Source organism: Lineus longissimus, chromosome 2 (assembly GCF_910592395.1).
Source record: "Lineus longissimus chromosome 2, tnLinLong1.2, whole genome shotgun sequence".
Classification (NCBI taxonomy): Eukaryota; Metazoa; Nemertea; class Pilidiophora; order Heteronemertea; family Lineidae; genus Lineus; species Lineus longissimus.
Window position 1 is genome coordinate 7,433,658 of NC_088309.1, and position 15,196 is coordinate 7,448,853.

Here is a 15,196-nt window from a genome sequence, read left to right on the forward strand (position 1 = left end):
CCGATAGATGCAAGGTTACCGGCATAGACCCTTTTGAGGCTTTCACACCAGGTGGAGGAAACCACTGCTGGCCCAAAAAACCTTAATATAGGCAGAACGAACAAAAGAATATGTGGTGTGCGACCATGCGGTCTTTTGTTTGCTGCATGTTTGTTGTGGCCAGCAGTGGCTTCCTCCGCCTGGTTTAACTGCAAGGGCCTCGACTAGGCTCTATTAGTTAGATATAAACTTAAACAAAACTTACAATGCTTACATATTCATGTCAAGTAAGTTGATTTTATCATTGATTAAAACTACATTCACAAATCAATACATTATATGGTGAGCAGTGAAAATAGTGATGAAGATGAATCATCATACACTGTTTATATAGGGGACCCTTTTGGGGGAATCCCTTTATCTCTTCCGGGTTGGTTGCAATGTAGTCCGATAGATGGTTCCGTGGTTCGGATATTTCCGTAGGTACAAAGTACTACTATAACTTTGAGGTGTTTTTGAGCTTCTCTGTCAAAATGACTTGCAAAGTACATTAGTTTCTTGTTCTATAACGTTACCTTTCTCTTTTCCAGCCTTGTTTGATGCTCGAAACCGGCTGAAACAGCGTAAATTTGATGTTAAATGAGGAACGGATTACCGCCTAATCATCGGGAATTTCCGTAAACCTCCACGTCATTTCTGCCCGCCTGTCGAAAATGAGTCACATTCTAAAAATAGAAATAGGGAAATTATGTTTTGATCAGGAATGTTTTCACAAACTGTCAATATTTGCCTCCTTCTGATTCACAAAACCCTGGATCAAATCTGTCCGATTATTCTCAATAGTGTATAGAATTTCTAGAACACGATAACTTTTGAAGACAAGCCAACACATTTGAGAAAGTGGTAACAACTGATGGTATAAAAAAGTTCAGATCTCGAAGTGTTGAGGTGGCAGAAACTTTCTATACCCATACACAGGCCATTGTCATTGTGTACATAGGTCGTGTGTACATGGCTTTGGATGCATGACACGCTGGCATCTTGGTGTTGGAGGTTATTGAGTGGCGATTAATCCGGATAGGTTGAATTCATAATATTGTGACATTTTCCACCCCCGGCTGTTGAGATGGCAGTTGAGGCTACGCTTTCATCTCGACAAGGCGAGGACATTCTGGACCTTTTATTTGATAACGATGGTGGGATTCTTTCCGTAGACATGAAGCAGTCGGATCAAGATGCATTTGGATTGGTAGGTTTAACTACAATGGATGTCATTAGCTATATGCCACTCAAGTGCCTTGGCGGTGAAGGCCACCATGGCAATATCACAATCAGAACGTCATAGTCGATCAAGAGATTGAAAATTGGTGTTTGCTATGAGGACACCTGCCAACCAAATGCAGCTCATGCATTTTAATTATTACTTGTAGTACGAGACAATGTCACAACAAAAGCCTCCTATTGTGATATTATCTACAAGTTATCGTGATGGATTTCTATTTTTGATCGACTATGGCAAATGTACATGTAAGATAAGAAAAAAAGGTAATACTGCTTTTTGTTTCCAATAATACACTGTATGCATGTACTAAAATCTGTTATGTATTCATCATCTCATGCAGTTTACTGATCTCTGCTTTTATTCACTTTCCAGTCTGAACTGGGAAATTTTGACACATATTCAGAAGAACTATTCACGTCTTTGCTAGACACCGACCTTCATGGTTCGAACCAGTACCTCCCTGGAGATCAGAGTCTCGGCTCACCTGGACACAGTGATAGTGGGGTGTCCTCCGGTGGTCCAGTATCTCCTCCAGATAGTCTCCACTCGGCAAAGAGTCCTGGGGAACAGTCTGATGCAACGCTAGATGATTCAACACTCTTTGGGACAGAGGATTCTGCACAATTCTTTGGGACAGAAGATTTACAAGTGATGGACACAATTTCATTTGAGACATTAGACACATCTTGCCTTGGGATTGATGGTAGTGATGAACCTACTGAGATTGGACTTGATGCGTCTGTTTATGCGGATGTCTCAATTGTTGACATGGGTATGTATTTTCAGGACAATTTTAATTTGTGAAAGGAATATGTTGTCAGGGATTTAACCAATGGTGATGTGTTTAAAAGTCTGAAGGCTGTGTCTGAAGAAAGCTGTTCACAGATGGATATACGGTATACCCAGTAGAACAGTTATGTAGGTGCACCTGGTTCTTCATAACTTTAAAAGCAAAATATATAAAAATCATAATTCATTATAATGTACATCACAAGCCTGTTTATCTCTCCCCTTCTTTCTTTCTAGGTATGAATATCGAAACGGTGACCAGATTGCAAAAGGATGTGTCGTCATCTGATGAAGACTTTACAACATCAACCGGGACAGTCCCTCAGGTGATCAAAGTGGTTAATAACAATGACAAGTCTGGTTTGCCATTCACTATGCAGGATGTACAGAAACCTGTAAGTTATCAATATTTGAACAGTTCATTGGTAAATGTTCTGGCCACGTCATTTCGGGCTGCTCTGGAGCGTAAAGTACTGGTTAACTTTTGTTGAAGTTACAAATTCCGGTTTACCTTCCATATCTTGGTTAAAAAAAGTGGTTGAAATATTAGTATTTGATGATTAATGGCATTGTATTGTTTTCCTTAGTTCCTCCAGCTTGTGCTGACAGATGAAGAGAAGGTTCTCCTGCAGAAGGAAGGTGTCTCACTGCCAACAGATCTACCTCTCACCAGGGATGAAGAACGGGCCCTCAAAGCTGTCAGGAGAAAGATACGAAATAAGGTACGAGAAAGAAGTTTCCGGTATGTCTGGAGGCAATATGGAATTGGCGCATCCTCTGGCACTTCCTGATTACAGTAGACTAGGAGTGTTGTTAAGATACTTAGAGGCTTGGGGCGAGTCACAGGGTAATGGTGTCAGGACCCCTAAGCTGAACATTATCAGTGTCGATAACAAACAAGGACATATCACTTTTTACCTTGGGTAAGTCACATTATGATCAATAATGGTTGTGTCATGGAGCAAAACACTTAAAAGAGTCTATGTCATGTGTACGTTGGATGTTAAAGAAGAACTGATTCAAATTTACATCATTATGAACAAATCAATTTGATTTTACAGATTTCAGCCAAAGAAAGTCGTAAGCGAAAGATGGAGTACATGGGTGGTCTGGAGGGCCGGGTTAAATCCTGCACGCAGCAAAATCATGAATTACAGAAGAAGGTCAAACATTTAGAAAACCAAAATCAGTAAGTTGTAAAAGAGCAATAATGATGCAAACTTCCGAAGTTCAGCAACAGACATTGACTCCAAAATCACACTTTCATGCAAGTATAGGATGGCTAAGTGCATGGAGCTACAGCCACCCAAGGGGCAGCATCATCGCTCTTTTGCACTCGGCAGAGTGAAAAATGCATTGTGACATCATCAGTGCCTGGCAGCTGTAATGTATTGAGGCTGTGGAGAAGCTATAGACGAAGTTCTCCAGATTATTCTACAAAACTACCACCAATGCAGCGATAGTACATGTAACTGATTTAATGTCCCACAGACAATCTAACCCATGCCTGCTTCATTTTTCTTCCAGGTCACTATTGCAACAACTGAAGAAGCTACAGTCCCTGTTCAAAGTAACAACAGCCAGTCGGCCCGCACAAGCGAGCACGTGCATGTTGGTCCTTGTCATGTCCTTTGCCCTGCTTATATTCCCAAGCATTAATCCATTCTCGAGAAATGATTCGCTACCCCAACTGAAGGTTAACCATCAGCCAATGAGAGGTAAGATCTTGAACAAAAATTTTTAAATGTCCAGAGGTCCCATGTCTTCTGCTATGTTAACATTGCGACATGCTTGAGAAGCGATTCTAGAAATGCCAAATTCTGCAGTCCTATGCAGGAAAACGTAATTAAGACAGTACTGTTGCTTTTAGGTGGCAATATGCGTAAATTTCCCTACATCATTGATATTCACAGTTGGTGGATTTTCTTTCAAAAAGATAGGTACTAAATTATTGAAAGATAGAAACTCTCCAGTTTATAAATTGTGTGAAAATTGTCTCATTTGTCCTTGAATAACCTTGCTCTCTGTGACTTTCAGGTCGCTCGAGGAGTCTGCTGCACGACAACGAAGTTATCAGTGATCAAGATAACCCCTACGGCATCAGCTTCAAGCCATCGCCCCCGTGGGAAGTGCCTCCTAAAACACCCGCCATACATCCACCCATGTACTCAGAGGCCAAGGAACATAAAGACAATGAGACCAAGTCTGACAATGACAATGACACTGAAAGTGAGAAAAAAAATACCGATATTCATTTGGAAATTGTCGAGAGGAAGTCGGAAAGTAACAAACTTGGTGAATCTTCAGACATTGACAATTCATTAGAAAAGACCAAGTCTGGTGGTGAAAGTTCAAACGTTCCTTTTGTTAGTCGTGGTGAAGAGGATGAAATAAACATTCAGGGAGAACATGTGGAATCTGATCAAATCGCAGATGATGTAAAAAGTGGACCAGATGTTCCGATGGATAGACTTGATCTTAATTCAAATGACCTCCCAGTCAAGAGTCAAGAACAAGTGAATTCAGCGATTCTAGCCGATGACACTGTCAACCATGCATCAAAAAGAGACCTCTGATTCTATTGTGTGACCTGGAAAATATACTGTTTTAATTTGAATAACTCTTGTACAAAAGACTGGTATCTTAATTGTGAGAACTTTTGAATTGATCATGGACAAAATATCAGGAAGTCTGTTTTGAAGTTCAGTTTGCAAAAAATGCGGTACAATATCATAATGAGTGCAGGTTTGATTTTAAACATCCTACATGTAGTATAGGCAAGATTTTTAGTCTCGGTGATGTAGGAGAGTCCACATCGTTTTTGGTCCACATGTAGGAGAACAACCTCCTGGTGAACTTTCTAGTTCAATAAATTTCAAGCTTAGGCATGATTTAAGCTCAGCATGTTTGTAGAAATTATGAAAAATGAAAATTGTTAACTCAGCTAATCGAAGCAAACTCTTCTGAAGAGGTTTTTTTGAGTTGACTTGGTACATCTTTCATACTTTTGAATATAAAGAAAATTGCATGAAAAAAAACCACAGTATTTTCTAGGTTATTTGTGGCTTGAATGGTGGTGCTGCTGCCTTGATGATGCACAGGCATGTGTACTTTTGATAGTAGTGTCTGCCTTAGTTTGTGCAAGTGTGAAAATTGTTGTCTATTGTAGTTGTAAATACTGGGTTATGTGTGCAATGGAGGGAGGGGGACGATGTCAAGTACTTGTAAAATTTTGGGTGTATACAAATTAGGGAACAATTCAAATCTGACCAGTCTGCAAAGATTCTTCACAATGATTGGAAATGAAGTGTTTCATCATAAAGTGAGAAATCAAATATAGTCGAACCCCCACCCCATCTGGTCTTCATTGAATACAGTATTTGCTGCTTTCAAATGAATTAGAGCACTTAGCAATAAACTGTCAAGTGTTCAGGGGTAAACAAAATTTCTTTATCATGTTGATAACCAATTGATAGTGACTATCTACAATGTATAATATTCTCCTGCAAAGCAGTTTACGAGACATGGTATGGATTAAACTCTCAATTCGAATTGAGGAGCTTCTTGTTTGCTTGTTTTGTTTACACAAGATTTTATTTTTGTATGCAATCGTCATCTCAGCATGACTGAAACTGTGAGATCTGTTATGACGAGTAGAAAATGATACTCGTCCAACTGGATGGATTGGTTTAGGTCATTTCTGGCAAACTTTTGGGGTATTTTCGTTCTCGGTCAACCTTGTTTTGTTTTGATCATGAATTTGTGCCCTGCATGCCTCTACAAGATGTTAGGAGCAGTGTTGCAATTCTAAATGGATTTTTTCCAAATATCGGGAGAGAGAAAACGTATATGCAGTTAAGGACGCCCTATTGTGATCCCCAAACTGTTTGGATGAGCCCCATTATTTGGAAGACCACTTTCACATGTATCTAATGTACATTTGTAGTGTTGTGCAGGTAGCTCTGCTCAGTTGTTGATGTAGTTCTCACTATCGTGCAAATTAAAGACGGTTGTAATAGAAGTACTACATGTACGTGTTTGTTCTGTTTCTTACTCCACGTTTTCTTTACACAGTTATTCCATACCTTTTATTTGGACACAATGCTAGTCATCTATTGACCACTGGATTCCATTGCCTTGAAACATCCTATGTTACTTAATAGCAGGAGTGACTCCTCCACAAGGTTCTACTGAAGTACTTTGTCTTTGCACGTCTCACTTTCAAATCTGGACATTGCCATAGGCCACCGAGCCACATTCCACTCTCCTGAAGGAGTGTGTTGCAAACAAGGTGCATTTATTGCTGGAGTCATTTGTCTTGTCTCATTCCACTATCCAAAAGGAGTGGTCTGCTAACAAGGTGCATGGCATGTTGGAGTTCTTGGTCTTGTCACATTCCACAACCCAAAAGGAGTGGTCTGGCAACAATGTACTGTATTGGAGGGTGATGCCCTCCCATGAACTTAACTCGTCACACCCACCTTCTAGCAGGCGGGATTAAGTTTCCCCATAAGGAAACAATATGGAGTTGTTGGCCTTGTCACATCCATACTCCCCATTGGAAAGTAACTTCCTCCAATGAAGTTCCCTTGTCTTATCACAGCCAGCTAGAGTAGCATTTCAAATTGGGAGACAATTGAGTTGTCTTAAATTTCAAAAGTACAAAAAGATTGTGGCACAATATGATAATGAGCAGACATTTATTTGCAACTGATGTACACTACCGGTACACTGCATCAATTGTAATGATAATGGTTACATAACAGTAGTAACTCCTGGCTGTCATCAAGACATAACTTTTACTTTCTCACAAGGACCATCTCCGCAAGTAACGAGACTTAATTTACATGTAAAGACAGCACAGGAAAGTTTGGTGGCTTGCTCAAGAATACACCAGTGTTTCTGATGAAAGCCAAACAAAACCAATGTAATTAACATGAATAAAAATCCAATTCCCTGTGTCCAGCCTAAGCATAAATGCTTCATCTACATTATTTTGTACTGTTTATAAAAACAACCTAAGTCAACATATCACTGAACATCCGTTTCAGGCTTGGTCTTCTTTTTATTCCTTCTTGCCTGGACCACTCTTGAATTAGTTTCTATTTTCATAGACTTTGCATGCTCAAAGTTAAAGCCTTTTATAATTTCCTTATTGTGTCCTAAAATCTTTGTTACAACACCAGTTAGGGTTGTGTGCTGGTTTTCACGCACCGTAAACCTTTGCCCAACATCAAAAACCATTGGCTTTCTCAATAAGAACTGTACAGAAGCAGCATCACCAGGCATAACCATGGAATTAGCTTTAGGGAGTTTCAAACAAGCAGCTACATTCCACAAGTTACAGTACATCATTTGAATATAATTATCAGTGATTGGTTTTGATCGCCCACCCTCTTGTTTTGTGATGACATAGATCTGAGCTTCGAAAGAGTTGCACTGTTGAAAAGAACCTGGTATGCCAACGAACATGCCTCTTTCAATAGCTTCAGGTCTCACCCCTCTAAGGAGTACACCAACATTGTCTCCAGCTTTACAAGTTGGTACAGATTTTTTGAACACTTGTAAATCTGAAATGGATGTTTTTATCTCATTCCCATGTCCAAGTAAAGTCACAACTTCTCCTTTATTGACTGTACCTCTCTTAACTGTCCCTATGGCCACAGTGCCTCGTCCTGGAACAGTGAACACTGAATCAACAGGTACCAAGAACGGCCCATCCTCATCTCTGACTGGAGTTGGTATGTATTTATCGATACTGTCCAGCAACGTGAGGATAGATTCTTTCCCAAGTGTGGGATTCTTGTCCTGTAATGCATTGAGAGCAGAACCACAAATGATAGGACAATCAACACCATCAAAGCCAAATTCCTCCAGAAGTTCTCTCGTTTCAATCTCGACCAATTCGAGTGTGTCTTCATCAACAACATCAGCTTTGTTCACATAAACCACCACTTTTTCAACACCAATCTGTTTCGTGAGCAGTAGATGCTCTCTCGTTTGCGGCATTTGTCCATCGGTAGCTGCAATCACTAAAATAGCCCCATCCATCTGTGATGTTCCCGTAATCATGTTCTTTATGTAGTCAATATGTCCAGGACAGTCAGTATGAGCATAATGTCGCTTTTTTGTTTCGTATCCAACGTGTGCTGCATTGATCGTAATGCCACGCTTCTTTTCCTCTGGAGCCCGGTCTATTTCATCATATCTAACAAATGCATTGTTATCGCCTTGTTCGGCTAACACCTTTGTGATGGCTGCAGTCAAAGTTGTTTTTCCATGGTCAACATGACCAATGGTTCCAATGTTACAATGAGGCTTTTTTGAGGTTTCACCTTCTGCAAGACGAAAACCTGAGAGGGAAAACGTTCGATGTTGGATTCCATTGATAGAAGGTATGATCACCTTTCTATTGATTGGGTTGACATTACGAATATTGGCTCTGGTGATGACTTTGGAGCAAGAATGTTGCTGCAAAATGCGAAAAGTTTGGTACATGCTCGCCATGTTTTTCAGAGCTGGTGAAAAACAGAAGAAAATATGTCGTGACTGCATCCTCCAAATGGAACGATTAGGCTTTATATGAGCAATATCTACCTATCATCTGCAATTAGAAGTTTTATTGCAATTAAAACTGCTGTTTAAGTTCAAATCAAGTCGACGTTAAGCTTTTTTGGATTTATTTTCAATCGCAATTTCCTGGAGACGGGGTTCCAGTCAGTGAATCGCTCATCCGTCAGATGGCGATGGTGTACTCTCCTGGAAATTGCACCACCACTTTTGAGGACTTTACCCTCACAAAACCAGCTTTATTTCATAGTGATTGTGAAATCACTTGCCTGGGAGCTGACTATTTAAACCGAAGCCACCTTGGTATTATATCAGTCAGCCCCAAGTGGCCGTCAGCAGCAGAGTGTTTAGCTAAACTGTAATGTCAGTTGAGCAGTCTTCAAATTCATCAACAACTGATCAAAATCTTCTTGATCCAAAAGGGGGTGTGGCAACTATTGAGACTGAAAAGCAAGTGTGTAAATTCTACAGTGCTGGTAAATTCTGTAAGTTTGGCAGAAGGTGTCGAAACTTGCATCAGAGACCAGAGAAGAAAGTGGAAACAGTAGAAATTACCTCAGAATCGACGCCTGTCAAAATCAACGATGGAACAGTAAAAACTCCTAACGGTAAGTTAATAGTCATAGTGTCGAGCATTTTTTTTCAGTCACTTTACATTCTGTCCTGTCGATGATTGTGCGACTGACAGATACTACACAGACCTGGCTTAAACCTAGATGTACTGATCAAGACAGGCCAAGGCCCAACTTGTAGACTACATGTAGTTATAAGGGCCATCTTGACCCGCAATGTTTTGAGATCGCTGAATCACTCACCTGGAGCTCGATAGTGGTGATGCAAACGCATGAGAGTCAGGATGTACATGTAAAAGGGCTGGCCCTGGACAATTTTGAAGAAGTTTGCGCTGATCAATCATTTGTTTCACCTTGAACAAAGGGTCACACTCACAGTGCCTGTGGATGGCTTGTCCGAAATTCACTTTGGCCCTTTAACATGTTCTGAGTGTGTGTATTTATTTTATTTAGGCCCTTTTTTTTCGTTTGCAGATAAAAAAGGCATCGTATGATAATCAATGTCTCATTCTCTCTTTTAGACACCCCATCCTTGCCTTTGGAAACTCTTGATGATAATTCAAGTCAAGAGTCCACCAAGACTGCACAAGTGAAGTTGAAGGTTTGCCAGTATTTTTCAAACTACGGTAGATGTCGCTATGGAAGAGGTTGTCGTTATGAGCATTCAAGGCCAGGAGGAGAAAGACGTGGTCATAATCCAGGCAATAGCAGGCCAAGATATGGAAGAAAAGATGGAAATCAGGTGAGACGGGATTCCAATCATCATGATGATTTTGAGACAGAAGACATCATAATCCAGGGATCTGCAAGATCTGAGTCCTCTCAAGACTATGTGGACAACTTTGCTGGGTTGGATGTGAAAGATGGTAGGGCCAGACCACGGAGACCGGTCTGTCGATACTTCAGAAATGGCCACTGCGTTGCCGGAATACGATGTCGGTTTCTTCATCCGAGGACTGACAATCTTGAGGATGATGTCCCACCTCAGCCGCAACCTGGGATGATTGATCTACCTCCAAAAAATGAACGAAGGAGACCACCTGCCCCCAGGCCTCCTGTTCAACCAGTTGTGCCGGTGTCTGAGTATGTTCTGGAGGAAATTGATGATGAGAAATCGGAGCAGCTGAGGGATACTGAAATTAGTCAGCTTAAGAAGAGAATTCCTGCAGACAGACTCAAAGAACTTGATGAGAGCGAATTCAAGATTGTCTTCCATCCAACGGATCCTGATTGGGTGAGTATTATGAATGAAAAGGAGCTCCTTATTAGGATAGTGAGAGTTGTCTTAATTCTACAAAATATTTTGTTAACTTGCACAAAAGTATGATGGGGTACCGGGTAACTTGATTTGATCCCAAAAGGTGTTTTTAAAATGTAATCAACAGTAATGCCTGTAAGTGGTTTTTTTTAAGATATGGTGCCCTAAATTCATAAAAGTTACAATTGGGCTTCACACATAGTTTAATGTTCATGACTTCATTGTTCACGAGGCAATTGCTTGACCATTTCTCAACTCTTTCAAATATTCTCTGATTTCAGCCCTATGATGTGAAGTCATTGCAGTTTATGGTCTACTTCCCAATAGCATATCCAACTGCTGTAAGTATCTAGAATTTGGAATTTTATCTAACATGAAGTTCAGATTAGAGCTTATCTATACTTGCTACAATCAAACATGTCGAGATTCTTTTTCTAAAGATTAAATTCTTTTGTGCAGAGTCTTCTATTGAGATATTTCTATGCCTTGGTTACAGTTTTAAAAATTTAGCCAAACTTTGAATAATTGCCCAGAAGATGTACATTTGCCTTGTCTGCATGTACATTTATGACAATTACTGGGTTAGGCCTAATTGTAATTGTATATTTCAGCCAATGCAAGTAATGACCCCAAAGGAACAAGAGATGCCAGCCACAGTCCTGAGGTAAGTGATGAATTAGGGTTCATGCAATCTATTTGTCAGGTGTTCAGAAACCAATAATGTCCATGATACCACACCTTTGGTGTTGTCTCACAAAAGTGTGATGCAACATTATCAATATATCGCACAAGCAATGTTTGATTTACTTGGAATGTTGGATAGTAGTAGTTTTTCTCGGTCCCAAAGATGTCCTGGTTGGAGGTTCTTCGCCAGATGCTCATGAAAGTTTGCAGATTGCTGCTAACCTTCATTTAGAAATCTTTCTTTTTGTATTCTTAACCATTTTGAAATGTTAGTGCTATAAAATTTCCATATTTCTTTCAGTTACATTGAGTATTCTATGACAGAATGGGTCGAAAAGCGGTTTAAAGAGAAAGAGGAGGGTGGAAAAGTTGAGCTGGTTTTTCGTCCATTCTTACGCTGGCTGGATAAGACACTAGAAAAGCTTTTTACAGAAGGCCTTAAGCAGGTAGGTATTCTGACAGGTTCAGCACAACTCCTTTGCCAACTCCTGTACCAGGTCATAAGTCATTGGTTCAAATGCTGATCTCGCACCAGCTTCTCCTTCACTGCAGATTCCTGTTATCTTAGAGGCAGTAAAAACCATTATGCTGGCTGCAATAACAACTTCGTTAAATCCATATGAATAAAAAGATCTGGGTAAATTCTGCTACTTTGATGAAATCAGAGTTGGTTTTCTCTGGAGCTGATGCTCTTTGTGTCTTTTTGAGGGCATGTTGCAGGAGTAATGGATTAATCAGAGATATACCGGTAGTCGAAAAGCTGTTATTTGGCTTCGTGATAAAATGGGATGTTGTTTTCATTGTGAATAAAATTTTCGTTCTCAATTTGATTTCAGTTGAAGAAAGAAATAGTAGCCCAGGGATCCGGCATTGAGTGTGTCCCCTATTGGAAACTACGGGTCACCAAGAAAGCCTGGAAGTTTGAGCCAGAAACATCTTCAAAAACCAGTAGCGATGATGCATCGGAGACTGAGAGTGACTCGGAGGAATCGGATACAGAGTCTGATGAAGACGAGGGAGAGGGGAAGAGACAAGGAGGTGTCTTAGATCCAGTCCAGAAGGGGACGCAGATCAAGATGCGTTGTCTTCAACTTCTTGAGGGGATCGGAACCCTTACATGTATGAAGGTCAAAGTCGTTGTTCATTGCGCAAGATGTAAACAGAGTTGTGATTTAAAGTTGTCTGCTAATCGTGCTATCGGGACCACCTGTACGAAATGCAACCATCAGATGTTGGTGAATTTCCGTCCAGCTATGATGCATCAGATGTCACATAACCTTGGCTACTTGGATGTTGATGGCTGTAAGGCGTCGGATATCGTCCTGATGGATGGAATCTTTGATTTGAGTTGTATCTCTTGCTCAAAGGTCACTGTCCTGAAGGTATGTCCCAAACTTACTTTTTTGCCCAAATGCTTTTGAAAGTATCGAATGGCTCAATTTACTGCCAAAGACTCGATATCTCTGGATATTGTTTGTGCGGTCACAGTTTTTTTTGCTGGTTTCATTAATGCTCTAAAACACTGAAAGTTCAACAATTTCCTAAAAATCATCTTGCACCAAAAGGATTTTCAAATAAGGAAGTTGCCCTTGCTTATTTGTAGCCAAAGTAGACAATTAAAAAAGTCTGTTTCCAATTCACTCTTGACAATGGATTTATAAATGTGATAATTTGTTATCGATTTCTGATGATTTGTTTCAGGGTTTACAACCGGGTGCAGTGAAAAACCTGTGGTGTCATTCCTGCCATCAGAAAATATCACTGGCTGTGGAGTCTACCTACTTTCAAGAGTTACAAGCTGGAAGTGTTGGTAAGTAGCTGATTAAAAGTAGGAGTAGGGCAAGTAACATGTAGAGCTACTCTAATGTGATTTCTAAAACACCTTTGTTGTAATTTATGATTTTTTTCTGTGTATTTTACTCTGTGTATCCTTTTTGCCGCAGGAGTTTTGGTGTCGCAACCATATTGATACTCCTTGGCTTGGTACAAAATATGGAAACGATCAAAAAGCAGTAAAAGTCACATTTTAGTCTTTAGTTTGAATAGCAATTGATACCTCACTCTCAGTGGTGGTTCTCTTGCCAAACACCGCTAGGGTGGAGCTTTGAAGGGACGCCTTGGTTTTGGCCAAAATTTTAGCTCCACTAGTGGTGAGATACCTTATTTTCGGCCTACATCTTTTGTGGATTTCGGTGAAACAGCCAATACCAAAGGTGTGGTATCAGCTCTTTAAACAACAACAGGCTGTTGGTCGACATTTGTTTGAGGGAAAAGAACACTTAACAATCAAGATCAAGGGTGCAGTACTCGCGTTTTATTGCTGGCTTGAGAAAATCACATCCACCCCTGTACAATTTGTCACCTTTTGAAAAAACTTTTGTCTGCCATTCTTACAGATACAAGCAACATGCAGGTCATCCGAAAAAAAAAGAAATCCACGAAAGATCCAACCATTCAGGAAGGGATGCCGCTACCAAACTTTGGCACATGTAAACACTACAAGAAGAGTTTCCGTTGGCTACGGTTTCCGTGTTGTGGAATGACATATCCATGTGACGTATGTCATGACGATAAGGAAGACCATGAAATGCAGTATGCAAATCGTATGATTTGTGGATTCTGCTCCAAGGAACAGGTAAGCCGACTGTACATTCATCATTTAACTATCATTTTAGGCTTCATGGTCCATTTTCAGATCATTACCGTTGGATTTAGTCCAAATTGGGTTACACCATTACATTGTGGGATCTTTAGCTTGCCCTGGTAAAGACTTTACGATGCGGAGAAGCTAGGTTGTAAGACTCATTCAAAGGACTGTGAAGAGCCAGGAATTCTAGTGCTTTGAAACCCCCGCCGGTCTGGGTTCTCCCCGGAATCAAACCCAGGGCCCTATCGGTGGTAGCCAGTAGTACTAACCACTAGGCTGTGAGACTCCTTATATTCCCCAATTTCTAGGCCAACTACATCAATGCAGGACAAGTGAAGACCCTTACAGAATTAAAAGTGCCATCTTTTATGAGTCTTGTTGAAAACTCAATCAATTATGAACTTTTATGATTCATAATCGATGCACATGCATATGTGACCCGCCATGACAAAACAGGTCGCATGTCGCTCTGAGCTTGACAGGTTGAGACAGACTGGTTGTTCATTTCACCATTGTCTGCCTTTTGTAAAATCGGAGCATATCAATTTCTTCTATTATGTTCTGGTGTCATTTTAGGCTCATCTTCTGTGCGACATGCGACTCATTTTGTCGTGGTGGTTGCATATATCATGTATCTGCATGACTGTTGGAAAAACCTGAAAATTTCATTTTCTTGACAGTATTGACACCTATATTTTATATTACAGGGTTATGCTGGTGAACGGCCATGCATAAGCTGCGGGACAACAATGACCAAAGGAACGAAAACCAGCCATTGGGAAGGTGGCCAAGGATGCAGGGACAAAATCAAGATGAGTAGGAGCGATCAGCAAAAGTACGCAAATACGAATAAGACCATCTCCAGGAAATCACAACAAAAGGGAAAGCAACGCCCAAAGACAACAAAGCTACGTCATGTTTAGATTTCTTGTGGAGGAAGTTAGAACTGATGTTAAGATTTGTGCCCAAATTGTGAAAATAAGGACTTGATGCGAGATACTGACATTGGTTCAATAAAGACTAGTGAATGTGTTAATGTCAGTTTTGTATGGAGTTGCCTAGAGTAAAGTCATTTTGTGCATACTATGAATTTGATTCAAAGCAAATGATGTTATTCTCTGGCAAATTGATGCGACTAAAATAAAAGTAATTTTGCTGATAAACTTGTCATTCATATTCATATCCCATCTCCAAGCTCGGAAGTGACTCCTGTTCAGACTTGTCTCTTGGTTTGATATTAGCTTCAGGCACATTCGCACTGGGTTCCCATCTAACAGAGAACAATTTGGTACAATTAATCATGTTTGAATTTCTGAAAAAGATTCTCAGTATTGGTTGTGCAAGCACGGGTGGGGGGGGGGATGAACCTGCAGGTCTACTTGCATGTGGAGGCTCCTCTGCTGGGACCAGTGGTG

The 15,196-nt window shown here is 40.4% G+C and overlaps 3 protein-coding genes across 3 annotated transcripts; 2 read left to right on the top strand and 1 right to left on the bottom strand.

Moving 5' to 3' along the window:
- The first annotated feature begins 725 nt into the window (after nt 1-725).
- LOC135482469 (cyclic AMP-responsive element-binding protein 3-like protein 3) lies at nt 726-6,077 on the top strand. The gene is made up of 7 exons (XM_064762509.1): nt 726-1,228; nt 1,634-2,033; nt 2,288-2,445; nt 2,638-2,772; nt 3,112-3,239; nt 3,578-3,768; nt 4,088-6,077. The coding sequence occupies exons 1-7, from the start codon at nt 1,106-1,108 to the stop codon at nt 4,624-4,626; spliced, it is 1,674 nt and encodes a 557-aa protein (XP_064618579.1). The 5' UTR covers nt 726-1,105; the 3' UTR covers nt 4,627-6,077.
- A 643-nt stretch (nt 6,078-6,720) lies between these two features.
- On the bottom strand, nt 6,721-8,558 carry LOC135483607 (elongation factor Tu, mitochondrial-like). Its single transcript, XM_064764585.1, has one exon. The coding sequence runs from the start codon at nt 8,555-8,557 to the stop codon at nt 7,082-7,084; it is 1,476 nt and encodes a 491-aa protein (XP_064620655.1). The 5' UTR covers nt 8,558; the 3' UTR covers nt 6,721-7,081.
- A 249-nt stretch (nt 8,559-8,807) lies between these two features.
- On the top strand, nt 8,808-14,944 carry LOC135482470 (uncharacterized). The gene is made up of 9 exons (XM_064762510.1): nt 8,808-9,228; nt 9,714-10,426; nt 10,732-10,791; nt 11,062-11,114; nt 11,436-11,580; nt 11,971-12,516; nt 12,836-12,944; nt 13,531-13,769; nt 14,489-14,944. Exons 1-9 carry the CDS (start codon nt 8,982-8,984, stop codon nt 14,702-14,704), a joined length of 2,328 nt encoding a protein of 775 aa, XP_064618580.1. The 5' UTR covers nt 8,808-8,981; the 3' UTR covers nt 14,705-14,944.
- The last annotated feature ends 252 nt before the right edge of the window (nt 14,945-15,196 follow it).

Bases quoted from the DNA above. Each gene is read 5' to 3' on its own strand.
- LOC135482470 (XM_064762510.1), top strand. From the start codon at position 8,982: ATGTCAGTTGAGCAGTCTTCAAATTCATCAACAACTGATCAAAATCTT. The intron at 11,115-11,435 runs GTAAGTGATGAA...TATTTCTTTCAG, and splicing joins ATGCCAGCCACAGTCCTGAG to TTACATTGAGTATTCTATGA. The intron at 12,945-13,530 runs GTAAGTAGCTGA...CCATTCTTACAG, and splicing joins GTTACAAGCTGGAAGTGTTG to ATACAAGCAACATGCAGGTC.
- LOC135483607 (XM_064764585.1), bottom strand. From the start codon at position 8,557: ATGGCGAGCATGTACCAAACTTTTCGCATTTTGCAGCAACATTCTTGC.
- LOC135482469 (XM_064762509.1), top strand. From the start codon at position 1,106: ATGGCAGTTGAGGCTACGCTTTCATCTCGACAAGGCGAGGACATTCTG. The intron at 2,446-2,637 runs GTAAGTTATCAA...TGTTTTCCTTAG, and splicing joins TGCAGGATGTACAGAAACCT to TTCCTCCAGCTTGTGCTGAC. The intron at 3,240-3,577 runs GTAAGTTGTAAA...TTTTTCTTCCAG, and splicing joins CATTTAGAAAACCAAAATCA to GTCACTATTGCAACAACTGA.